The sequence below is a fragment of the Corvus moneduloides genome, chromosome 13, assembly GCF_009650955.1.
Source record: "Corvus moneduloides isolate bCorMon1 chromosome 13, bCorMon1.pri, whole genome shotgun sequence".
NCBI lineage: Eukaryota > Metazoa > Chordata > Aves > Passeriformes > Corvidae > Corvus > Corvus moneduloides.
Window position 1 is genome coordinate 3947398 of NC_045488.1, and position 25808 is coordinate 3973205.

The window sequence follows — 25808 nt, forward strand, 5'->3', positions numbered from 1 at the left end:
CAAACCACTGGCTTTTATATCTTTATTCATTCCTTTGGCATTCAGGGCATACATTGATACCCTGTGAAGTTTAATATATCTCCATATTGATCTGCTTGTTTCTAAGATGTTAGCTTCTGGGAAAGTGAGGTCATCTGTGTTCTCAGAATATAAAGCTTTGTCCATCAGACTTTTCTGACAATGAAAATAAACTGAACTGAGGCAGAGGAGAGGAACAAAGAGAGTGGAACACAGTGTTTTTAAGTGTACAAGTTTTCTTGTGTGTTTATTATCTTGATCAACACATATTTTTTCGTTTTTGTCTGTAAAATACTTCTAAAAACATACTCTAAAGTCAAACATGGTCATTTTCACAGCTACTTTCATGACATATACGCTGTATTTCAATAGATTGAATACTAACTTGGAAAAGAAAATTGAAATTATCCATGACTGACTTAAGACTGAATTTATTAACAAACCAATTGAACTCATTAAACATGACAAATATGTAGTATTTCAGATAAACTAGTTTTTTGTGATTAGAATAGCACTGGACTATCTGGGACAAGTACCATGTAGGGATATGGTGATCCAAGCAAATTTCTAACAGTAGCTAGGATACAATTCCTAAAACACAATAATATTTCTTAGTAATGATTCTCAAATATTTGGTTGTAAGAAAAAAAGCAAGCTAGGCACATACTCTGCCAAAGTGCCTATTTAAAAAGTATATACAGTCATGTGATTGTGTGAAATGGACCTAGATGGATTCATACAGCTCTAGTAATGTATTAAATGTTACTCAGATGGTTCTGCACATTGTATGGCAGAATGTGTTCTTTGCTTGAATTTACTGTGTCCACTTAATTGATTGGCTTACAACAAAGAATTTTAGCCAAAAATTACGTGTTTTACTTCAAGCTGAAACTTCCTGCACAAATATTGGTGTGTTTCTCTTTGTGATGCAGGATATGGATATGTTGGTAAGCTGATCAGAACTGTGTCTCTGCAGGTCGTGTGTATGCTGTGCTGTCCAAAAGGGAAGGCAGAGTGCTACAAGAGGAGATGAAAGAGGGGACGGACGTGTTTATTATTAAGGCAGTCCTGCCAGTAGCAGAAAGCTTTGGCTTTGCTGATGAAATCAGGAAGAGAACCAGTGGCCTGGCCAGTCCACAGCTGGTGTTCAGCCACTGGGAGGTAAAAATATCCATTCACTCCATCTGTTTTGGTGATCTATTTCCTGTAGATGTGGCAGACTGGAATAATAAGCAAAAAAGGTTAAGTTTTGGTCAAGACATTTGATTAATTCCTTTTTGAAGTGAGGAAAAAAGTAGCCTTATATTATTTCTTACTGTAGATACACTGTTCAGAAATGTGTTTATGTTTTGTTTAGATGGGATGCTTTTTTATTTCAACAGAAAGTAAATCTTTCATAAATGAAGCTGATTCTCTATAAATGTGTTTTCCTGAATTTATATTCCCTTTTTGGTGAGTTCTCTGGTAAACTTGTTTGGAGAATGGGAAAGAAACCAAAACCACAAAACAGCCCCAACCTACCACTAACAGAAAATAAATGTATCAGTAAATCTAATGCACATGAAAGTTAACCTCTTAAGGTCTAGCAGGCACTTGTCCTCCCATATTCCAAGCCAACATAAATTTTCATGCTTAAAAGGCAAATGGAATAGATTTCCTTCTTTCAAAATTAAGTCTGTTGATAGTAAGCAGAGGTGTCCTCAAAATCATTCCCTTTGATCATTTTTGTCACTTAAAGAATGAAGAGTTGAATGTGAAGGTGTAAAGGAGATAGCAAGTGGGAAAGCTGATAAAAGGAGTGTTATCAGCTGAGAGTGCAGTGTAGTTTGTTCCTATGATGTGGAGAGTAGATCTTCAGGGAGAAAAAGAGGAGGCTGTAAATCAGAGCTCCTTGTTCAAGACAAACACACCTGCATTGTTGGGCTCCTCAGAAGACTCCACTGAAAAAGCTAAAAATGGCTTCAAGGGCAAAAGTCAGTGGGTATAAATATTTCACCTTAAATTTTTAAAGTAACTTCAAAATCTAGGTTTTTCTGGGTTTGGTTGGGGGTGTTTGTTTGTTTGTTTGTTTTGGTCAGGTGTTCCTTTATTTGGTGTTAAAAAACAATAGAAACTCTGTAAATGGATGAAAAAATGTTTGTTTGTTTGACTGATCTTCTGATTTATTTTGTCACCTCAAATGTCAAGTCTCTGAGAACAACCAACTGTAGATTTTTGAGGTCAGTCACACTCCCTGCAGTTGCCAGCTATGGACTGCTTGCCACTGTTTCTCTGAAGTATGTGCTGTTTTTTCACATGGTGTGGATTCTTCATCCCCAGCTAAGTTGTCCTCCTAGGTAGTATCTGTAAAATACTCCACTAACATTATTTCTTTGTTAGTAATTGTGGTAACTGCCTCAGGAATTTTATGTGGATGGTAATGGAAAAAGAGGACATCTGCAGACTGGCCACGTGCTAACAAAAGGGTTGGGAAGAGTATTTGACATAGTACTTGAAACAGTGCACTTGGAAAAGTACATTATGTCTTGCTTGGCAGTGGGACCTTACTGGTGTTAGTAAGTGCAGGCACCAAGGACTTAGCTCTCCTCCCTCAATATTGACTCATTTCATCTCTTGTAGCTAAGTCCAACTTCACGCAGAACCACAAATGCAATAGCAAAAAAAAAAAAAGGACAACCTTCTACAGATGGTGTACACACAGAAAAATTGATAAACTGCATCTTTTGAGTATGGGGATCCTGGTTAGAGCCAGTTACAGATCAGGAACCTCAAACCACTGGGTGCTGGCAGTACTGTGTACAGAAACCTTGACAGTTTTGGACGTTCTCCTCTGAAGTGCAGCTGGTGAGGTTTTGTGGCTTAACTGGTCTTTTGTCTGAACGGCCTCTGACATCAGTGCCCTAAAGGAATATGACATCAATTCCAGCTAACCATCTTTTTGTGCCAGTTTCTTTAGGATTTGTAGCTCCTGTGCTCCAGCACTAAGCAAAAATGTGAACCCTGTGGCTCTCAAGCCTCCCCTTCTGTCCCCAACCCTTGGCATGTACGTTCGCTCTCAGATGTTACAAATTTCACATAAGAAAATGTTCACACATAATTATAGACATGCATAGGACAGGGAGATTTGAACAATTGGCAGGATTTTGTAAAATTGACCCCCGGGAGAGATTATAATTGCAGCTTGTATGTTAAATGTATTGGTAGTAGGAAAAATTATTGTGTAAGCCAGTCACCTTTCCACCTGGGGAATCTGTCACTGGGGGAGGGTTGGGTTTGTTTGTCTCCATGAAAGCCATGCCACATATTTTTGTGATAAAATAAGCCTTTTCTAAGCTACTAGTAATGTTATCTCTGTGCAGTGATGGCAGAAGGAGTGCATGTTACTCTCACACCATCAACAGAATTGCTAAATAAATACAATTTTCAGAATTTCTAGTGTTAGTATGACAGAGAAACCATGAGAAATGGTTTGTGTCTCAGCTCCTGTTTGTTCTCTTTGAATTCTGCACAGAGTTGCATCAGGTGATGGGCATGACTTTGACATTGTCACTTTACTGATGAATTATGGTGTATGTACCTACATGATAAAACGCCAGCATTTTATTTGAATCCCTATTATTTAATGCATCATTGTGTAGGGTAATAGGATGTGAACTTTGTGTAATCTTAAACTATTTTTTCCTTAGTGTTAAAAAGTGGAAGAAAGTGCAGTAGCTACTTGGTTTTGTTCTGCATTTCCTGTGCTACCGAGTGTGTGGCTGCTGCTTTAATTGCACACTCTCCAAACCCTTCCATGGCGTGCTGAATGAACTCTGTGCTGCTGGTGTTTTCTCAGTGTGCTCTGCTCATTAGCTGAGTACCTGGGACTTGCATTTGTCTACACAGATTCCTTCTAATGTGTTGTTAACCCCATTTTACACAAAGTGAAATAGAAACTTTGGGGGATTTTTAAACTTAAAAACGCTTAATCTCATGGAAATCACATGCATAGGGCATGTTTAAACAATTGAGGTTTGAGTTCACTCTTTCATTATATTTCATTACCATGATTTGTAGACTCTAAACACAGGAAGGTCAATGATAGAGCCCACATTTAAATGAAGCCATTTTGGTCTCTGTGGAAATGATATTGCTTTTTTTTTTCCCCTATTCGGTTAATGAATGTATTTTGTGTAGTTCAGATTGCTCCAACCCCAAGGGATAGAGCAATATGTATATTGAGGTCTGTCTTGTCAGATACTCCTTTTTTATTAATTTCTTCTGGCATGCTTGTGCAATTTATTCCTGCCTGTGAAGGACAGCACCAAGTAACCATTAGTGGGAGCTTTCAGTTTAGTCCCAGCTAAATAAACTAATTTTAAAAGGTAGGCAAAGGTTATGTGTGTTGGGCTTACTTGGCAGTAATTTCTTAGATTATACTGAAATCTTTCTTATTAAATCGTTAGTTTAAAGTACTTAACTTTGGGATAATTATGAACTAGTTGTATGTTTTTAAACTTTCAATTAATAATACACCTTCAGCTAATGTATGCTTTTGTTTGAGCCTGTTTCCTTTGTTCTCCATTCTTTGCAGTTAGATCTTTTACTCAGTCATGTTATTTTATCTTAATCATAGGGGTTTTGAACAAGAAGGTATTTGTGATTGCACAATCCTTAGAATAATGGAACGTTCATCCCATTTGGAAGATCTGTGTTGTACGTAAAGAAATAATGCATGTGGCTCTATTCAGATGCTGATTGAATTTTCAGCAGGAATTGTCAAAGACATCTACTAGTTGTAAAGTTGTGAAATGTGTAGTATTCCTGTTAAATCACATCTTTGAAAGTGCGTGAAGATTGCCTATTAAACACACTTTTATTCTTGAGAGAGCATGACTGAACTGTAAACACATTTAATCAGAATTCTTTTTCATTATCCCTTCTAAGTAGAATAGTGCCTAGAACGTGCCTCAGGGCTCTGGAGAAAGGCAAGAGAGGGACTGTGTGTAATAATTGCTAGGAATATGAGGCTTCTGAATGTGTAAGTTTTATATTCTGAATTTTAATTCATGCCTTTCGAATTGTAAGTCATTTTACAGCTCAGAATATGGGGCTTAATATAGAAGTTGCTGGATGAGATTGTTAGGCTTGCATTAAACAGGAAGCAGGCTGAGGTAAGGAGAGAGAATCTATTCTTGAACTGTAACTTTACATACATTATTGCACCAGTGACAGTTTAGGCACATAAATGAATTCCAGGAGTAACCTGGAACCTTTCAAATATGAAAAGCTCATTGTTTTGGCAAGGACATCTGAAGCTAATTGAAACAGTAAATACAAGTGCTAGGGGTGTGGCTTTAATTCTCTTTCTTAATACATGTTTCTTAAGTAATAGGAAAAAATGCAGCAGTAGAGCCACACGTCTCCTTTTTTTATTTCCAGTTACCAGATTCCTCTTTGCAGCTACTTGCTGAAGTCAAGGCTAAAGCTTAGCTGTCACTGTTTGAGACACAAACAAGGATGATGCTCCTGAGCCAAAATAAACTTGTATGAGTTTATTTTATAACTAACTGTGTAAACGTTCTTTATTACAATATTTCTTGGAAGACGAGTTCTTGTATCTAACCATTTTAAGGCTTTGGCTCTCCCCGTTATATATTGTGAATGGAAGCTCTGAATTATGGGATGCTATTTGATTTTCGATGCTATTCCTTTCGCTTGCAGGGTATCTACACACCCAATACATTCATGTAAGGTTTTCTGTTCTGGAGGCACACTGCCAGTGCCCAAGTGGCCTCAAATTTGGTTGTGCTTAGTGCAGAACCACTTGTGCAGCATTACCCAGCATATTACCTATGGTTTTCTTGAAAAACAGCAGGTAACTATTCACATACACCTCTGCAAGGTTCTGCTATTTTACCTGAAGGTGAGTTTACCCTAAAACTTTTTGTTTCTCAGGGCCACTTCAGACATCTCAGACGTGCGTATCCGCTGTACTTTTTAAGGTTGCACAGTCTGCGTTTATGTCATTGTCATTACTAGGTGGTGGACACCACTTGAACTGTAAATGCTCTTGAAATATCTTTCTACCATCGAGTTTTCAAAGGTGGAAAGGATTCTGATCCACTGGAGCTTGTATTATCTTCAAAATCGTGCATAATAATTCTTTCGATTTTTTTGAACTTTTTTATTTTTCAACAAAAGAAAGAACTTCTGGCATGTTTTTCCTGGCGTGCTGACAGCTGCTGGTGGTAGTGCCCAGTCACACTGAATTTAGTGTTTCTTGGGATTTCTTATTAAGCAGTTCACAAAGTCCATAATGTTGCTTGCTGGTTGTAAAATCTCCGTCAGACAGTGTAAGATTGCTCTTTCTATTCATGGTCCGGCATTTTCCACATTGATGATATTTGGCTCAAAAGAAATTTTCTGTCTTCATCAGACAGTAAGGACCAGTAGGGGAAGTGCTACTAGGAACATGGCTGTGTTCCCAAATCTGCCTGACCTTTTGGATGAACCAGGCAGATCCCTTCTGTTTGCTTTTGATGCTTCTCTCAACCTTGTTTTGCATAATTAGGCTGCCTTAGGCAGAAACTGTTTCTTACCATCATTTTGTGAAATACACTAGACAATGGGACCAGGATCACTATTGGAGCCATCTGGGTGACACTGAAATGCAAATAATAAATCATCCTCAAATTAAGGCTTAAAATTCCAAGTCCTCTTGAATTGCAAGTGGTCTGCTCTAACTCATGTCTTACTAAAAAGCTTGATTAGCTTACATAATCATTTGCAGGATTAGTACACACTCTGTCATCTATCAGTATTAACACAGTATGCTCATAGTATTTCTGTTTTTAATGATTATTATTACAGGTATTCAGATTATGTCTCTCATAAAGGTACAAGCATTTACAGCTTGAATAATTAATGTGTAGCTGTTGGGCTAAAAGAGAGTGACATCTGTTTTGCCTGTGCTCTTCTGCATGCTCTTACTAAACAAGTCTTATGAGACTTCATTGTTTGGGTGTGTTGGTTTGAATAGTTGTTACATTTAATGAAATATCTTGCTTTAGAATGGTTTCTTCTTCTAAAGGATACCCTTCACTTGCAATATTTGAAGTAATCTATTCGCTTCTTTTGAAACACCTAATCCCAGCTGACTACATTATAAACAGTGTTTTACTTATACCTAGAGTGGGCTCATAGTTCTGCAGTGAGTGATGGGACACACTCCATGTATTTTTATTTTTCTTTTAAGCATAATGGAATTCTATGGGTGTGCTTGTAGTCATACTTTAAACAAATTATATCACCCGAGACTTCTAGAAAGTAAATCAACTAAGATTAATTTAAAATGTTCCTTAATTTCAATGTTCCTTTAATAGGAACATTTCCATCACTTAGGCATTGTGTTTGCAATAACAAATTTAAGAACTGTATCAGCTGCTGTGCACTGATTCACTTTCCTATGTCGCATTTTATATGGCCTCATTTAAAGAAAACACTTGTTTTCTAATAGAATAAATGCTGGTCCAGTGACCCACTGCACAGATCTTGATTTATAGTTCACTTTTTAAAAGAAACGTCTTTCAGAAGAGCCTTGCAGATGTATAGGAATACTTGGTTGTGTTAAGGAGGAAGCACTTAGTCGTGTACACTTGGAGGAGTAATTGTGTGTGGGCTGGGCTGTTTGCAGTTAAGGCTGCTGTTGTCCCTATCAGAGAATTCTGGAGTTGAGTAATAAATAAGCATAGGCCACTGGCTAGTTCATGCTGTTACACAGAAAAATTCCCAAGTCCTAGAAAAGTTCCTGGAGAAAAGGTGTGCTGAGTTTTCCAGGTATCAAGTCACACACAGTATGGTGGTGTTATAAAATGTACTTTATCATAATGCTAACAATACCATAATATTGTTGGCTTTATGGAGTCTTACTTCTAATATTGGTGCCTCTTGATATCTTCTGTCTGATATAAAGTTTGGGACATAAAGATTGGCTGTGGTTTTATTTGGTTTTATTTTCTTGTCCCCCCTGCTCAGTGGTGCCCAGACACACACAACACACAGGCAGAGAGAGAGAGAGGCAGACTTTTGATAGAAGGTTAACTGAATTGCTTCAGTCACTTAAAGATCTTTCATCTGTGGAAGGCATATTATTTTGAATGTCCAGTTCTCTTTTGATTGAAGTTTGTTTAGGAATGTAACTTTTTGAAAAAGTGTTTTCAAGATGCTATCATGTTTCTGATTTTAAGAGGAGTCTTAGGCTATATGTTTTAGTTTTGTACTGAAAAATTAGTATATGGAAACATTTAAATATTTTTAAATTAAAAGTGGCATGCAACATAGAATAAATAATATTTCTGGGTGTCTTCTGCTTTGATTCTGTGGATCTTTCAGGATCCACTGTAAGTGCCTTTGTGAAATAATTATACCATCTTCCAGGAGGAATGGTCCATTTAGAATCTAATTCATCACTGAGGGCTTTATCCAGACAAAAACTCACTTTCGGTTACAAATTCCAGAACCATCCCTATGTGGTTCCCATGAATACAAACAATAGCTCAGGACCTAAAAAGCTTCTTAGCTGATTCCAGGAAACCCAGAGCCACCATTCTGACAGTTCCCATTGTAAGGAAATTGATGACAATGCTTTGGGACCGTTCTCCCTTTGCTTGCTTGGACTGTATTAACAGAGCATGGGGAATGATGGGTGCCACCTGCTATAAGCATTTGCCTTCATTCATTGTATATGGTACAAGTAAAGAGGAACAGTCTAGTTTGTGCCTTTGCCTTCACTCACAGAATCAGAACTTTCAAAAAAAGAAAAACTTCCTACTTTTTTGTTTGGGTCACTGTGTCAGTAACACCCCTGTGTGTTGTAATAGGGTTACAGTCACTTCTTAAAGGAGATGCACAGATGATGTTCCAGCTGGCTCAGAAGATGCAGCTTCCTCTTTCCCATTGCTTACCACGGCGTGGTAACACAGTGTGCTGATTAATTCATCCTTTGTTGTCTATCTGCACCATTTAGGTAGGTGTGGTCCTCTAAATTTTCTGGTGCCACCAGATCTTGCTCTAGAAGCAGTGTGTAGTGGCTGAATTATTTAAACAGGTTGAGAAGCCAAGCTAGCTCCTCAGGTAGTTCTTTGAAACCTAATTAACCTCTTTACAGCACTGCTCTGCATCGTGTAGCAGTACAAGGTTCACTCAGGACTCTGTAACCCTGTGCTGCAATGGGTTCACCTTTGCTGGCTAATAAATACTAAATAGCGCATACTTTTAAACCTGCTGTTATGCTGGCTTTCCTGAGACCTGTTGAAGCATAAAGAATTCTTGTCAGTGGAAGAAATATCCAGAGCAAAACTTCAGTAGAGCAAGTCTTTCATGGATTATTGAAAGAACCAGTCTGTCAAACCTGGGGATTTTCTTAAACATCCATCACTACAGTATCTAAATATTTACAGGTAGATTAGATCTGTTAAGTTCAATTTTGTATACTTTTGGACTCCTCTGTTACATTCATTCTTCAAGAACTGCTGTCTTACTGCTTCTCTCTGGGCATAATTTCTGGGTGTTACATCTCTTGCCAGTGTAAAAAAAAAAATGTCATCAAAGGGCATAGTAACAGTCTTTAACTTAGCAGTTTGTAGCTGTATAACCTCCCTCAGCAGCACAGTCTGAAGCAGTGAGCATGAATCACCTTTTCTTCTTCATGTGTTCTTGGACTTGGAAATTTTTGTTTGTCCTTTTGTTTGTCTGCTCTTCAGGCAGATCATGAAAGGGGAAGTCCCTGGTAGCTTTACATCATTAAGGTGTTCAGGACGAGCATCACTGCAACTTCATCAAGTCAACGTGCAATCTTCACTGCCCTTTTTCTGTATTTCTAGAGCATAAAATAATGGTAAAACTATCAAACTCTTACAGAGTGGGGACCATTCTTTTTTTGTTGATGTAAGTTGTCAAGGAATCACCTCTAAGTTTCTGTACATTGATTATAAGGCCCTAAGCAAGGCATCAGACTGGGTATGACTCTTCTTCAAGCAGATTCTTCTGTGGTTAGATAGTCCTTACGTTTATGGTAAAAATAAACACAGAAGAATTTGGAGAGCTGAGTTTCAGACTGTTTATTTCTGAGTTCTGCTTGCTTTTGGTTTTCAGCCAGGCAACCCTGTGCATAGTCATTTCCTATGTAAATAACTGAGATTGGCTGTCACTTTCAGCACGAGTAATACCCACTTAATTTAACAAGACTATGCATGTGCTTAACTGTAGCAAACTAGAACTATTTTGTTGGTTTAGTTTTACATCCCATTTTTGCAAGATTGAACCTGCAGTGTTGCCTAGTGCAAACTAAACTGCCGTGGTCATTTTCCTAACTCCCCGTGAAGTGTAATTGTGTGGTTGTGTTAGGAGTTACTTAAGATGAGGTATTAAATTAGGACTCCACAATTGTCGATGTTTCTGGGGAAAATTGTCCGTCTTCAGTCATGATTTTTTTAATTCCTCTTCTTGCTACTTTGTGTAACTTGAGCTTTAGGAAATTCTGCTTAGGTTGAAGTACCATATGGCAATTGAAAGGATTTGTCAGAAAAAAAAGTTTGTAACGGTAGAAGAAGTTTATAACAGCAAGGTAAAATTGGCAATTTAGGGAAATTTGTTCTCTCCTTGTCAGTTATGAGTGCTAGTGGTAATATTTCAGAAATTACTCTAGAGTAATACACTCAGTTGTTATAACTATCATGATTCTTGCAGTAACTAATACTTGTCTGTACTGCTTTTTCCATCAGGATTTTGTTTAAGAAATGAATACTGTATAAAATATATGACCTGTAACTGCATCTTGTGAGGAAATCTGCAATCAAGTAAAATAAGTATTTCTGAAATTTGCAGTAGAACCCACGTAACACAATATGTTCAATTTCTTCCCTTCCTAATGTTCATATTTTGGTTCTTTGTAATACTCTGTTGTCCCAGAAGTGTGGGGTATATGGATGAGCTGGGAATAAAGGCATGTCCAGTTATTCTCTGATCATGTTTGATCTGAAATCTGTTTTAGAGGAGGACTAAAAAGCTGCAAAAAAGCTCTGCTAAATGTGTTAGAACCAGAAACAGGGATTTTTAAACCATCTGTCCAGCTCTGGATTGGGATTGGAAAACATAGGGCACAGAAATGAGCAGAAAACTTCAATTCTGATAAATTCTAATAAAATTGTAGTGAAATAATACTCTAAATAAGGAGTTCCTTCTTGAAAATTGACAATTATTTGACATTATTTGGTGCTGTTTGCTGATGGGCAATTAAAATTGCTTTTAAAAAAACCTATGAAGCTGAATTTGAAAAGTTATTGTGGGCTTCTTAGGACAAGAGCTGCAGAGTGTGTCTTAACTCTTGTTTTCTGCTTCAGTAGCTGATTGCAGGCTTTCCAGACAACTTGATCTGCTCTACTTTCATTTCTCTACTCCAGCAGTTGATTACTTGAAATATGCTGATAAACTTTTGTACTACTTCACTCTTTTTTTTTTTTTCTTTGTTTGTTTCTTTCTGTAGATCATTTCAAGTGACCCGTTCTGGGTGCCAACGACTGAGGAGGAATATTTGCACTTTGGGGAGAAGGCAGACTCGGAGAACCAGGCCCGCAAGTACATGAATGCAGTGAGAAAGAGAAAGGGGCTGTATGTGGAAGAAAAAATTGTGGAGCACGCTGAGAAGCAAAGAACTCTCAGCAGAAATAAGTAGCTGTGTCTGCCTCCTTTCTCTCCTGACTCAGCTAAGTGCGGGTGGAGGATTTTATATGCAGCAGATGCAAAATTTCATCTGGACTTTGTTCTTTGATACCATTTTTCTTACATGCTTTGTCTGTGGCTTATGTTTTAATAAACTCAAGCCTTTCCAACTTTTGTACAGAGAAAATAGTTTATTTATTGAAATAAAATGGAGGCGTATTCGTTGCAATTTGTCTCAATTTTTAAAATTTAATGCCCTATTGAACGTCCTGTCACAAGGATTAGGAACTCCTAATTCACTTTGTTTCTTTCTGATTTGTCACATGTAGTTACAGTAAGAGCTGGTTAGCTAGCTTCCTGCAAATAAACCATGCACTGAATTTAGCTCTTTAATGGTTTTGACTGATTTTTAATTAATTTCATGGTTTTGACTGATTTTTAATTAATTTCTAGAATGTATTTGTTTCTTACCCACACTTTCCATAGTTACCTATATGCAAATAGAGGTAAGCCTATTAGGAATTTCTAAACTATTTGTTTTACTCCATTCCTCATGTAAGCAGTTATCTAAAGCAGTAATATGTCTTCTTTAATTCCGAGGGCAAAAATAGCATGTGTGGAAGACTGAGCACTGCAAAAAAACGAGCAAAATTTGTCTTTTTTTCTCTCCTTAGAACCCACCTCATTATAAAGTTCAGTTTCCACAGACTGGGTGAGGGGAGTGAGTATCTCCAATATAAATGAAAAACTGGACCTCCATTTTCTTCCCATACTTTATGCAGGAAGTAAAGTACATTGTACTTGAAAACCCTGGAGGTAAAACAGCGCTCTTGATTAGAGAGGGCTTCCTCAAATATATCTGTCTGAAACGTTTCTTCATTTTTAAACCTAGTGCCAGACAAGTGCCTTTTACAGATGGGTCTAGAAGCTTGCAGGTCTGCTTAAAACCTCCCACAGTGTGACTTGGCAGCAGAACTCAAACTGGGAACTCAAGTGACTTTTCTCCTGGCCCTGATCGTATCAACCTAAATTCTTTAGGCAAGCTGTCTGATAGTTTTGCTTCTTCTATTAGGGTTTCTCCTTCCTAACTTCAGTTTGGTTCAGAATGCTGTGTAAACTTTTCTGTGCTTCTTCCTAGTGTCCTTTGGAAGCAGAAGCAGAAGAGCATGCGGAGGAGAGGATGTGAATGAGCTGGATTATTTTGTCAGCAGCATTTTTTTTAATGCGTAGTTTGAATTCTCACATAGCTTCTGATTCATTTTGGTTCTTGTTCATACCAGACTGCCTGTGAAAACCCAAGAGTTGAAACTAGGCAAGAGAGTGTAGTTTTCTTTGTTACATCATGTATAGGATAGGGACAGGCAGGAAAACAGGGATAAGGGCTTTTTAGTACCTGTTAAATGTTGGCACATAGTCCTTTGGTATTCATAAAATGTTTTGAAGTTGGTCCTTGGAGTAGAATCTCTTATTTTAAACCATACATGGATATGTTGGGATAATGATAAAAAGTGTGTACTTCTCTTATTGTGCTATTCTTCACCGCTTTGCAGTTTTACTCCTCAAATTTGCAGTAGCTGTGATGTGCTGCTTCAGTGCAGCCCTGAGAAGGAAAATACTTACAGTGCTAATGTGAGTTGTCTGTGTAGGCCTCGCTGATCTTACTGGTGTTGAGACAAATAGTTTATGTGCAAGATAAAATATTTACATGTAAATACCAGTTTGATTTAGCAGCGTGTCTGAAGTTTGGTCTCTTACCTACTTGATGTGGCTTAGTCATATCCTCTGTTGTGAGCACGTGCTTTTTGATTTGCTTTGTGCTACTTTGGATCTACTCAAAAGCAGATAAGATAAAAATTAATATTTATTTTTATAGCATCTATTAATAAACTGAAAAGGTTGGGGGGCATTGTTTTTTTACAGCTGTATCATTCCATGGTTATAAAACTCCTGCAAAGCGTGACTAACAGGAGGAAAAAATAGATACCATGAAATAGTGTGGTTTGGGCTGTTTGACAGAGATTTTTGTATTTCAACAGATGCTGTTTTCCTACAGAAGCTTTATTATTTATTTATTTATTGTTAATTTATCCTTTCTTCCCCTCATCTCCCCTCCTTCATTTCCTGTTTTACCAAAGATCCAACTGTGTAACACCCCACTGATTCTTTAGAGGAATATTTTTATTATCATCTTACTTCTTTTTACTGAAACAGCTTATCATTGTAAAGACTTGCTGATTCTGGAATTTGACCAAAAAAAAAAAAAAAAAAAAAAAGAAATGCAAAATTCAGTAGTGTTTTCCTGTTAGCATTTTTCATGGCCTTGTAAAAGCCTTGTCCTTCACCCTTACAAAGTGACATGTCTCACTGTGAGATATCTGGATGCATTTTTTTTCCCCCACAAAAGCTGCTGGTATAAAAGGGTAGCAATAAATAATAATTTGCCCAGGCAGCAAAAATAAAACTTTAGTCAGAAGCCCTGCATTTCCTACCTGCTCACACAGGTTTGCTACCCCCCGAGGAGGAGGGGAATTCGGTATTGTTACAGCATTTTTTTGTGACCTGGCCACAGAGCCCAGCTAAAATCTGCATCTTCTCAGGTGCAGTTACAAACGGGAGGCAGATTGATCATCATCATCACCAGGTCAGTGCTGGCTTTTTCCTATCTGTGGAGAGCACTTTCCAGAATTTTTCATATGATTCTTTTACATTGTAATAAGTAAGGTAATGAATAAATCACTGTTGTATCGTTCCTTTCTGAATTATTTATGCCAGTGTGAACTGCTACCCTGGAATATTTTGTCTTTTTTTTTGCTATGGCGGAGGCCTCAGAGTTAGAGACAAGCCTTAAGAAACTTCTGGGTTTTAGTGATGATTCCATGACAGTTATATGTTTCATTGTCCCCTTTGCCATATTGTAATTCTGGATTATAACTTGCTTAAAATAGAAGAAAAAGCCTACAGTGTTAACCTAAAAAGGTGGCTGTGGAGTAAGCAACAGGCTTTTCAGAGGGGTAGTACAAAATGATCCCTGGCCTTCTCAACTCAGTATGATGTTTTTATGGCACTTGGAAAAGAGAACATCCAGCAGTCTTTTCATTGTAGGATTCAAGAAAATAGTTTGAAGTGGCCATCATGCAAGGCTGCCTAAATGCTGTCTTTGTGGACCCATAAGAAGGTTGATTATGAGGAGGAGGCAGATTTAATTATGCTTAAAAAGGCCTTGACAAAGTCCATGACAGCTTCAGGAATCCTAATCCTTTGGTGCATCTGAAGGCAGTGTAACTTTTTGGCTAGACTTACCTCCTGAGTACTCTGAGATAGTGTTCCTGCTTTGTTCAAAGGGGAGGATGCAAAGTCAAGGTTGTTCATGTGGGAGTAGAGACTGAGATGACAAAAATCCCTCAAGAAATATTTACGGCAGGACCGAAACAGCCTTTAAGCAGGGGTTTTTGGTTGCCTCTAATACATGTGAGAGACTGTAAGTCCTGGGGTTTCTTCTTAAATCTTTCTAAGGCTCCTTTAAATGATGATTTTATAACAATCAACCTGATTTCAAAGGCTGGTTCATTTGCTAGGGGATACAGATACATCAAAAGCCAACTGGGTGCTGAAATACAGTAGCAGGCATGCTATGGAGCATTTTCTGCCTTTCATCTCTTGTCATGGTAGCATTTACCTTTAGATGAAGAGCAAGGCTTCAGTAGGAAAACCTGGCATTGCTTCTGTGAGTGACTGACAGAAGGAGCTGTGTAAGCGGCAGCTGAAGCTGCGCTTCCCCTGGAGACTCGGCACAGAATGTTCATGACAAGTGCTGCTACCACTGCTCTGAGGATTGAAAGCTGATCCTATTTATGAATCCATGTCTTCTCCTTGTAATGTTGCTGTCTTGCAGTATGAACAGCTTAGGAAGGTTATTTTAAATTAACCTTCCTGTGTTAAAACAATGTCTAGTCTGTTCCTATCACATCCAACATTGTAAGCATCAAGGCCAGCGAGTAGTTCCACTGCAGCTGGTGTGAAAGGGGAAGGCTGGAAGAGAAATGTAAAAATGTTGTGGAAAAAAACCCATCACACTTGCATAGATGCCTTTATAGGAACTGTTTTCATTGCATAATGAGATTGCTTTGTGCTCTAGAAGTGTTCAATAATAGATAACATGCAAGTGTGCTCCATGGAAGACGGACTGCCTTGACAGGCAGAGTGTTTTACCAGTCAGAGCATCCCTTCTGTGTAGCCTTGCTTCTGCAAAGGACAGTGTGAAGAAACAAGCCTCTGTCTCCTTTGCTGTCCTGTAATTTCAATAAAAAGACTGTGGCAGGCTCATCATTTCAGGGAGCATGGTGGAAGGGAGCTGTGCATTCCCAGCTGCAGCAATTCCCTGGGTACCAGTTCACTGACTATAGAAAGCAGCTCTAAATAACCTTTTTAATCTCTTTCTGCCAGGACCTCCCAGTGAATCATAGCTTCTGGTGAATCTTGTTGCTGAGACAGGTGGAGCCTGAAGAACTGAATGAATGGAAGTATATTTTTCAGGGTTGGTGTTCTGAGATCCACTGGGGATGCAGTTCTGAGGCTGCACGAAGGTGGGAGGCCCAACTTCATGAAGTTACAGAGCTTACTCTTTCTCAAGAGAATACTGTAAGGGAAATTCCTTAATTATTCTTTTGTTCTTGTGATTCTTGGTTGAGCACCCCAAAGCACATGAAGAAGCCTCTGCTATCCTGGACTGGCAGAGTTTGGGCTATAGAAAATGCAAGTATAGTAACCATCCTGCTCTCTGATAGCTGTCACTTGTACTTGAGCTTATCAGCATCATTTCTTCCAAGCCAAAGAGAAAATACTAAAACTGTGATTAACATCACAGTGTCACAGTTACTTAACTGTGTAGACAGAGTTGGTGGCTGACAAACTGAGCTCTGCTTTTGCTCTGGAGCTTGTAGGCAGCACATTTCTCTGGTCAGAAAGAATTAAGCTACACATTTCTTCATAGGTAACTAAAAAAAAGTCAAACCAGTTGCATCTTCTAAATATGTCTGAAAGGTTCCCTTGCTTTTGTGTACAAACAGATTTAGTACTGGTATTAGGAGTTTGGACTTGAGCAATGTCGTTGTCATGAGTGAATTACTCTTGGACAATCAAAGGAAGAGCCACATTCCCTCGTCCATGCTGTGGGGTTGTGCTAAACCAGAGAGGGTCCTGTGAGCAGGCAGTCACAGGAAAACCGGGGCCAGAAAAGTTGGAGGTGGATATTAACTTAAACCTCAGATTGTAAGGAACAAAGGAGCTGTTCAGTGAAGGAAGTTACTGAGCAGTTGACAGAGTCACTGAAGAGTATGAAAATCATCTGTGCACCCCTCAGTGCAGCCATGGGCTGCTGTGGCTCTGGCCTTGGTGTGGCAGATGGACCCCCTGGACATATAAAGGAATTTATCTCCCTCCCTTTGCTGCACATTACATGGAAGTGCCTTTTGTAATACAGCTGAGCCTTCAGTTTTTAAAACTTAAAGAGTTTTAGGACCAGGATCTCGTTTTGTGTAATTTGTTGTTTATGTGACTGCAGCTGAATCCAGTTTGATTTCTGCCAGATGAGGATCTGGGTTTTGTGCCACTTTCATTTTGTTCTTGACTTAAAAAGTGACAGGTATCTGTGATGATTGTTGCTGAGCCTTTTTTCTTCCTAGGTTTGTTACTGGAGAGCAGAAATATGTCTGCAGACTTGTGAGTGCACCTATAAATAGCAGGCTACTGTACATAAGATTGGTGCTGTTGCCAACCCTGTGTTTTTATGACAAATCTTGTGATACTTTGTTTTTCCTAAAAACCACAGGTCTTGTATTTCATCAGAATCTCGGTTTTCATTAAAAAACCCCAACTTTCCAGCTCGATGTTGGCACCAAATTAGAGAAAAACATGAAAATGTTTGCAGCTTCACCATGATGGCAGAAAAAACAAATGCATACGAGAACCCCCAAATATAGTATTTTACTTTAAAAACAACAAACAAAAAATCCCAAACCACTGAGTAAATGAAAGACCTGTGGTTTTGAGGGACAGACCCTTAATGTCTGTGTTGTGGTCTCTTACTGTAACTGTAAAAATGACTTTTGTAATACTTTTTATAAAGTGGTGGTGTGTTTTTTTCGTTGCAGATAAGCTTCTTGCAAAATCCTTATTGAAAAAGAAAAGATGTTGCATCCTTTGGAAACATTGGTCACTTTATAAAACAAAAAGCTGCTAATAGTCCCTGAACAGATGCCTTTTTCCCCAGATCTAATTCTTGATCTCAGTCTGCATGATCCAAAGCAGAAGGGCTGGAGGCTGACAGTAAATCCGCTAAAATATTGAGCTGTTGTGGAGGCAAATGCCAGTCTTCATTATTCCCTCTTTGCTCAGTGTATGAGTTACCCCTGCTTTTTATCAGGATAAATGTTTAAGGAAAACTTTGCTCTGTTTTCATTTTTAGACCTTGGATTTCACTTTTTAAAGATTGCCTCATGGTACAGCCCTCCCTTAGCCCCCAGTCTGACGCAGAGCAAACCAGTGTGTGTGTGCTGTGCTTTTGCTGGAGAAGTCTCAAGTCATCGCTTCCTTGAAGTTCTCAGGCTGAGTCTCTGTGGGTCTGGGCAAGAGATACCAGCTGGGGCTGCAAACTGAACTGGAGCTCTGCTCCCCTCACTGGCTCCTGTGAATTGACCATTCTTCTTTCCACAGAGAGAAAGATTAAATGTTTAAGTCTTGCATGACGTAATTCTTCAGCGCTCCAGCAAAAGGGAGAGAAACGGCAAGTTGTTGTGTTTGATGTTTCAGATGTAAAAATCAATTTGAAATTATTCCAGATCAGATTTAATCATCCTGAATAAGTAATGAAAGGGCAAAAAAAGTAATTGAATGAGCTTTTCACTCTGCTTTTGTTGACAATAAATGCTGTTGTAGATGAAGCAGTTATCAGGGCTCAAGAGAGAAAGATGATTACTGGATAAATGGGCAAACTGCACTTTTGAGAGTTGTGCAACCAGAGGTAAGATTATAGAAGAGACAATAAGAATTTGGTAGGTTCAAAGGCCTTTTTCTGCTACAGCAAACATTGTTTTGGAAAGGTTGATGGAGTTGTTACAGAAGAGGTTAGCAGAAATAATGTTTTCCTGATACTTAAGAAATTGGAATCTTGCAACATTTCTTAATTTTGAAATCGAAAGATGTTTTCCATTTTCCATTTGCTATGTTGGTTTTATGTTGTTATACTCTAAGAAGCTTCTTTTTGGAATTACAGCAAAGTAAGGGGAGCTTGTTTATTTTCTATTACTCCATGGATTTAACAAATCTTATGAATTCTAGGTATATTTTCAAGGCAAAGATGGGGGCTTCCTCTGTTGTGCCATATTTCCTTTTCTGATGCTGCTGTATCAAACTTCTTGGTGATGATATTCATCGCTGACTTACAGTGGCACTCCCAAAGAGCATGCTGCTTTTCTCTTGAGATACAAAAATAGGGGAGAACATCCCAGGAACTCACCAAGTCAGTAAAAAATGTATTTCTCTTTTCATTCTGCCCTGGCAAGTGTGTTTCTGACCACTACATATTTTGCTGTATTTTGTTTAAAAAGCGAAATGCGTACCTGGGGGAAGTGAAGTGCATGATTTGTGAATCGTGTAGCAGTGGAGAAGCTGGTGGCAGAATGTGGGGTGTTTTTTCCCTGCTGATTGCTCAGGGATGTATTACATTATCTAATCAGAAGTCATTACCGGTCTGTGCAGCATTAATTCATGCAGCCTTCCATACATACCCTCTGCTGGGTCCCTCGGGGCAGGATGGTTCTCTAATGGATCACATTCCCGAGATCAGCTGATAGGGCTGCTTCATTGCCTTCACCCACACAGATGAGCTGCAAAGTGAGCAAACATTGAACTACCCAGGGAAGAAGTTGGAAACTGATTTTCTACACTCACGTTCCAGCTAAAGAAACAGCCTTGGGTTTTCTTTGTTTGTTTAAAAAAACATAAAATAAATTATCCTGGTGTTCTAGAAGACACACCCGGAGTCTGCAGGTTTCATAGATGATGGTTTCCTCATGATGGTCATTCTTCCAGCACAGCCATATTAGTCAGTGGTGGAAAGACCTGATTGTACAAACTCAGGATTTCTGTGCTGGGATATGTGATGGCTTCAGGTGGGCTTGGGTGTGACGTGGGTCTGCCACTGAGCACTCACCCTAAACCCTAAACTCAGTGTGTCGTGGAATGTTTGCCAGGCAGAAGTGTTGGAGTTCTGGGACAGGGCAAACAGAAGGAGTGTGAGGGTTGTTGCTAAAAGAATATGGTGGTTCAGAGGTGGGGCTGATTTTATTGATGTGTATAAAAAGAAAGAAAGAAGTTAGTAATTCCTCTTTTTAAGAAGGATGTTTTGAATACTGAGAAGATCCACAGCTGTAAGATGCATTTAAATCACCCAGCGGAAGCACTGATCTATATTCATGTAAATGTGTTTTGATGTCCTCTTAAAAGTTTAAATGAAACACCCACGTCCAGGAAGCTGCTTCTCTCATGTGGGAGCACAATTGCAATTCTTCGTTAAATGTACTGGTAGGACATCTTTTTCACTTCAGAAGCACTGAACTTTGGCAATTTATACTTATTTGAGATGAAAGAGGCGAGCTAACAACTTGACACCACTTCTAAATAAGAGGAGACCTTGGTTAGAAATTCATCATTTTTAAAAACTTACTTAATTTTTGATGAATTGCTCATTCCTACTGCAGATGATTATCAGTACTCTCTGTTCTGTTAGAGAGAGATTTTCTTTTTACTACAGCCCAGCAACTTCTACCCCCCATTTCCATAGGAAGATGTTGCAGAAAGTAGAACAACAAAAATGTGGATGTTTTCTCAGATAGTATAAACTTGTGTAATTTTCTTGTCTTGGTAGCTAACTTTCGTTAGCCAGTGTTGTAGGTCTTGTAGATCAGGGAAGTTAAAGTCTTTATTCTGGTTGAGGGCCTGTGGGGGATTTTCTTCTTGGTGCAGATTGGGATCTTGAGCATCCTGTAGAATTTCAGTGCAGGGACAAGCTGTATTTTAAACCTTGCGTGCAGGGTCAAAGGCCTGCATGAAGGGTCAAAGGTCAAAATTTAGTTCCGTGTGGGTATCAGTACTTCTGTTTGAAGTGGAACCAGGTGTTTTATTCACATATGTGTATAATGCTTTCTATGTAATGTTTTAGAGGGGAAAGAAACGGGATTGGGACCCTTGCAGAGTAAGCTTTTTCATGAGTGAAGCTCAGAACAAAATCTACAGCACTCTGCTGTATTACCTTGGGAAAGTACTGCCTCTGTAGCTTTTCTCTAATGCTCAGCTTAGGCTTTACATGTAGGTCTGTTTGATTATTGCCCCTTGGAGCAGATAAGTGTATGGAATGATCTCACTCTGTTGTTAAGATAATTTCTCTTTGGGGATTTTGACCTTCTTCACATTTCAATGACATCATCCTTTTTACAGACTGTAAATCGCTGATGTTGACTCCTGACCTTGCTAATAAAACCTGCAGAAATACAGTATGGAATAACAGAATGCTTATATTAATATTGTGAGATGTGTAGCTAACTTTTAGCTGCTCAAAACTACTTTTTAAAGGTAGTAAACTTGGATAATTATGGGTAAACTTGAATATATAACCTTGAATAATCATTTCTTGTTCCTAACATGTCTGTTCTATGCTGACCCATCTAGTATGCACATGTACATCTGCCTCAGATGTAACTTCAGTGTTTTCTTTTAATTCTGTAAATACCTTTATTAATTAGCCTGAAACACAGCAGCAAAGTGAAACACTTTTCCACAGTGATCAACTTTTAAATTGCAGAAACACTGCAAAAAACAGACGCATCACTTTAGCCACAGCAAATGGCCTTTATTCATAGAAAAGGCCAATTTTACATGAACCAACAAAGACAGTTTTCTCCTCTAACACAGCAGGGTTTTTAGTGGATGCAAAATTGCTTGCTTGCAAATGGTTCTTTCAGAATACCTCTGACTGGTGCCTATCAGTTTCTCTAGTAAATACCTTCATGTTGGCATCCAGGGTGTTGCAGGGGATGCAAGATCGTGCTAGCTGCAAAGAGTCTGGAGAATTGAATATTCTCACCGCGATTTATTGCTGGATTGAAGCAGAGAAAGCCTCTTTCCTTTGTCAGTCCTTCCATGTGTTGACTTCTGTGCATTTTACCTTTTGAGCAATCCAGGCCTTCTGTGTTATTGGTATTAATTTCTAATGCCTAATAATACCTCATATAACAACATTAAAATAACCAAATCAGAGCATTTTTTCCACATCATTTGTGTGTCTGAGAGCAGTTTGTGTACAGTCACTTTCACTATTTCTCCTGTATATTCAGACAATTTCCTGTTATGTTTGTGTGGCTTTTCACATGCAAGAGGAAGAGAAAACACTTCCTGAGACAGGATTGCAAAACACACACACTGGATAGTTTGGGAACTAGTTGGAAGGATGCAGGAATTATTTTTTGCTGATTTTTATTTTTTTTTTGGCTGGCATGTGTCCTTTTTTGCTTGTTAATGTGGTCTGTGTCCTATACTAAAGGGCAAATGGACAGAAATTGAAGCTGCTGGGCAGCAGCTGCCAGTGTGTACAACGATGTGCAAACACAATTTCTGTGAAGCTCCTGTGTCTGGGGTGCATTTGCACAGGAAAAGCATCATTTCATAAGCCCTGCACTTGTAATTGCTAATCATGATTTTAATGGGCACATCTCCCCTTTGAGTCATGTGTCAGCTCCAAGTCCCCAGTGATACCTTAAATGTTTTAAAAACTTGACTGGAGTAGTGAAATCCAAGTGTGAAAGAGATCAGTTTTGTTCCTTCCCTTCCCTTCCCTTCCCTTCCCTTCCCTTCCCTTCCCTTCCCTTCCCTTCCCTTCCCTTCCCTTCCCTTCCCTTCCCTTCCCTTCCCTTCCCTTCCCTTCCCTTCCCTTCCCTTCCCTTCCCTTCCCTTCCCTTCCCTTCCCTTCCCTTCCCTTCCCTTCCCTTCCCTTCCCTTCCCTTCCCTTCCCTTCCCTTCCCTTCCCTTCCCTTCCCTTCCCTTCCCTTCCCTCTTCCTTTCCTTCCTTCCTTCTTCCTTTCCTTCCTTCCTTCTCCACAGCTGTGAAATAGAAGTCAAAAGACCAACAAAATTGCATGTGCCACTGCACCCTGTATTTATTTCTTTTCAGTAGTCTCCCCAAGGTAAAACTAACCTGAAATCATCATTCTACCATTTTTTATTTTTAACATCTTTCAGTTTGTTGTTCTGTGGGACATATTTGCCACTTTTAACTTCTTTTAACATTTTAAAGGAAATATTGGTAACAGCCTATCTTTGTCTAAAAAGACTGAAAGGAAAGAAACTGATTTCTTTTTCCTCCAGACATTTCCATTCAGAATTACATTTCACCTCACAGATATATTTAAAATGATCTGTGTAGTTGTCTTTGTTTTCTGTGTGTTCAGAATTACGTGCTGTAGACAGTGACTTCAGGGCCTCCTAGAGCTGCGATCAGAAGGCAAATGGGAGAGAAATATTCTGAAAAAGGAACCAGACTGGAGTCTGTTGTGCTCTTTATGTATTTTCCAGCTGCTTTTGCTTCTAACGTTCAATATTCCTCATGGGACACTGATGCAAATCTGCATTCACGTTTTTTTTCCCTCTTTGTGTGTAACACACAAGGCCCTAAAGTAAAGCAGTGATTTGCAATATTAGGAAATGTGGCTCGGTGTCCCTGTCCCCAGTGTGAACGTGCACATTTAAATATGAATGAAAATGGGCCAGAGCCCCTTGAAGCCCGGAGTTGATGCACAGACTGCCTGTTCTTTCCGGTTTAAGTACTGTACTTTTTTTTTCCCTTTGCTGAACAACAGCTACCATATGGGCTGAGCTTCAGCCAGTCAACTGCTAAATTACAAACACTCCTTTGACTGTAAATTGAATGGAGAAGGATGTCAGTTATCGCTTTCCTCCCGTGGCCACACCACAAGAGCACCTGCAGTAAAAAACTGGCATTCATGCTCTGAAAGGCACCACATGCTGCTATTGTGAGCTGAGCAGGATCTAACCTTGGCTTTGCTCACCCCGCTCCTATCGAAGCGAGGAGATGGCAGAGATAAGAGCCCCACTTCTGAATACGAATTCACTCAGAGACACATCCCAGCACTTATCCAACCGTGTTTTGCTTCCACTAAAGGAAGTAAAAATCTACTTAGGAAGATGGCTATCTGTGCTATCCGTCAGAGAGGAGTCTCTGACTCGGGCACGTTTACCATATTGATTTCGAAGTTTGGTATGAAATCATAACTGCTCTCTCTGCAAGCTCCTCACTGTGACCAGTTCAGCTCACTCACAGGATTACCTGGTCTCCAGCCTGAATGCCAGAACAAAACGACTCTGCTTTCTCACCTGAGCAGAGGTAGTCTGGAGCTGGACCATCCCTCCATGCCCACGTTGGGGCCATAAGCCGCACGAATGTGTGCAGGGAGGATTTGAGCAGGGAGGAACTGCTGATGTGTCAACAATGAACTGGGCAATCCCTTACAAGAGACAGCTGCTGGGCCAGCAGAGGTTCTTGTGTCAGGACATGTGTCCTGACAGGAGATGTGGCAGCTGAGCAGGGAGCAGGCAGCGAGCGAGGCTGCAGCAGCTGCTGGGAGGGGCTGCCAGCCTTGGGCTTTGAGGAGGGCCAGGGAAAGTCCATCATCTGCTGTGTCCATTAACTCTTCCCTTCCCAGACAGGTAAATGTCATTACTGGACCAGCCCAAATGGTTACTCACTCTGTGACTTAAAATATTTGGGAAGAATGGGCAGTTTAATAATTAGGGTATTTCCTTATATCTGCTGGAGCCTACAGCTGCATGACTGGCTGAAGAACTAGTGTTCCTGTTGAGTTCCCCAGTGGGTTGTTAGATGCATTATGTGTCTGTTTTATGGCTTTTCTTCAAGGAATCCTTAAAGTTCAGCACCTACAAACATAAACCCCACTCTTGAGTCACTAAAGGTAGTCATTAGGTCAAGGCTCAGTGTACTGAAAAAGGTATTACAGTGCTGAAGAATTTATGGAGTAACCCAATAACATTCACAATGTTAATTTACAGTTACTACTTGTGACTTAAAATTGTGCTTTTGGAGGTTGAAGGCCTTGAGCATTTCTGCCAATGTTAAAACCCACAATGCTTGAACCCAACCAAATAATTCTAGCATTAAGCCAGGTTTGTGATTCTGGTAATGATTTGGCAGCATGTAGCATCAAAGGGGTCGTGTATTTTTATATATCATAATGTGTAGTTGCCCTTCTCCCCAGAAGTAAGTGGGTGAAAGAAGCTACTGCTGTTTGAATAATCTCAAAACAAAGATGCTGAAGTTCAAAAGTTGTTTTTAGAAAATGCTCTGTATCTTTGGAGGGTTTTAAAATGCATTCTTTTGAGATAGTAGATGACACCTTATATAATGAATACCATCAGATGGTTCATCCTTGATTCCTCTCCTAGCTCTGGGCCACCTTTTAGCATTCATGCATATTATGACTACTTTAACATTATAATACGTTTATTAAGCCTAGAGTTAGAACATTAAATGTCATTTACGGTGTTTTTTTGGCTATCCATTGGTGCCCTTGTTTCCTGCCATCTGTGCAGTGCTGAAAATTAACAGCCCACATTTCCATTACCTGTAACATTTATGAGTGTCTAGCCTTCACTCTTCCTTTGTTTCCAATTGGAATGATTCTGTAGATAAATCAGGCATATGTATAATTTTTTTTACTTTTTAATAAAGCCCGTAGGTTTTTTATAATGTGTATGATTCATAAAAGGTTTGGGGAGATGCTGTAGCACAGCTGGCAACTGGAAATCTTGTAGCAGCTTCACAGTCAAGGTTGCACCTTGTCTCTTGCAATGAGGTTGTTTTTCACATCTTTCCTAGATTCTTAAAAAATAAATATGGGATGTCTTCTAGGAAAGCAAGCCCACGTTTGGGAGAGGTACATGAATTTTAAGCAGCATGTATGTCTATTGCTAGCTTTTCAGTGGTTCCTTCCCGACAGTCTCCCCAT

General features: G+C 39.3%; 1 protein-coding gene across 2 annotated transcripts in view; it reads left to right on the forward strand.

Annotated features, from left to right (window-relative positions):
- The window catches only part of EFL1 (elongation factor like GTPase 1), a 65157-nt gene extending 53049 nt beyond the window's left edge, over window positions 1–12108 (forward strand). The window contains exons 19-20 of one of the 2 annotated variants that reach the window (XM_032122852.1): window positions 995–1179; window positions 11543–12108. In XM_032122852.1, the coding sequence (XP_031978743.1) occupies window positions 995–1179; window positions 11543–11731 (374 nt within the window). In that variant the 3' untranslated portion in view covers window positions 11732–12108. The remainder of the gene's footprint in view (window positions 1–994; window positions 1180–11542) is intronic. The other variant, XM_032122853.1, reaches the window with a different exon arrangement.
- The last annotated feature ends 13700 nt before the right edge of the window (window positions 12109–25808 follow it).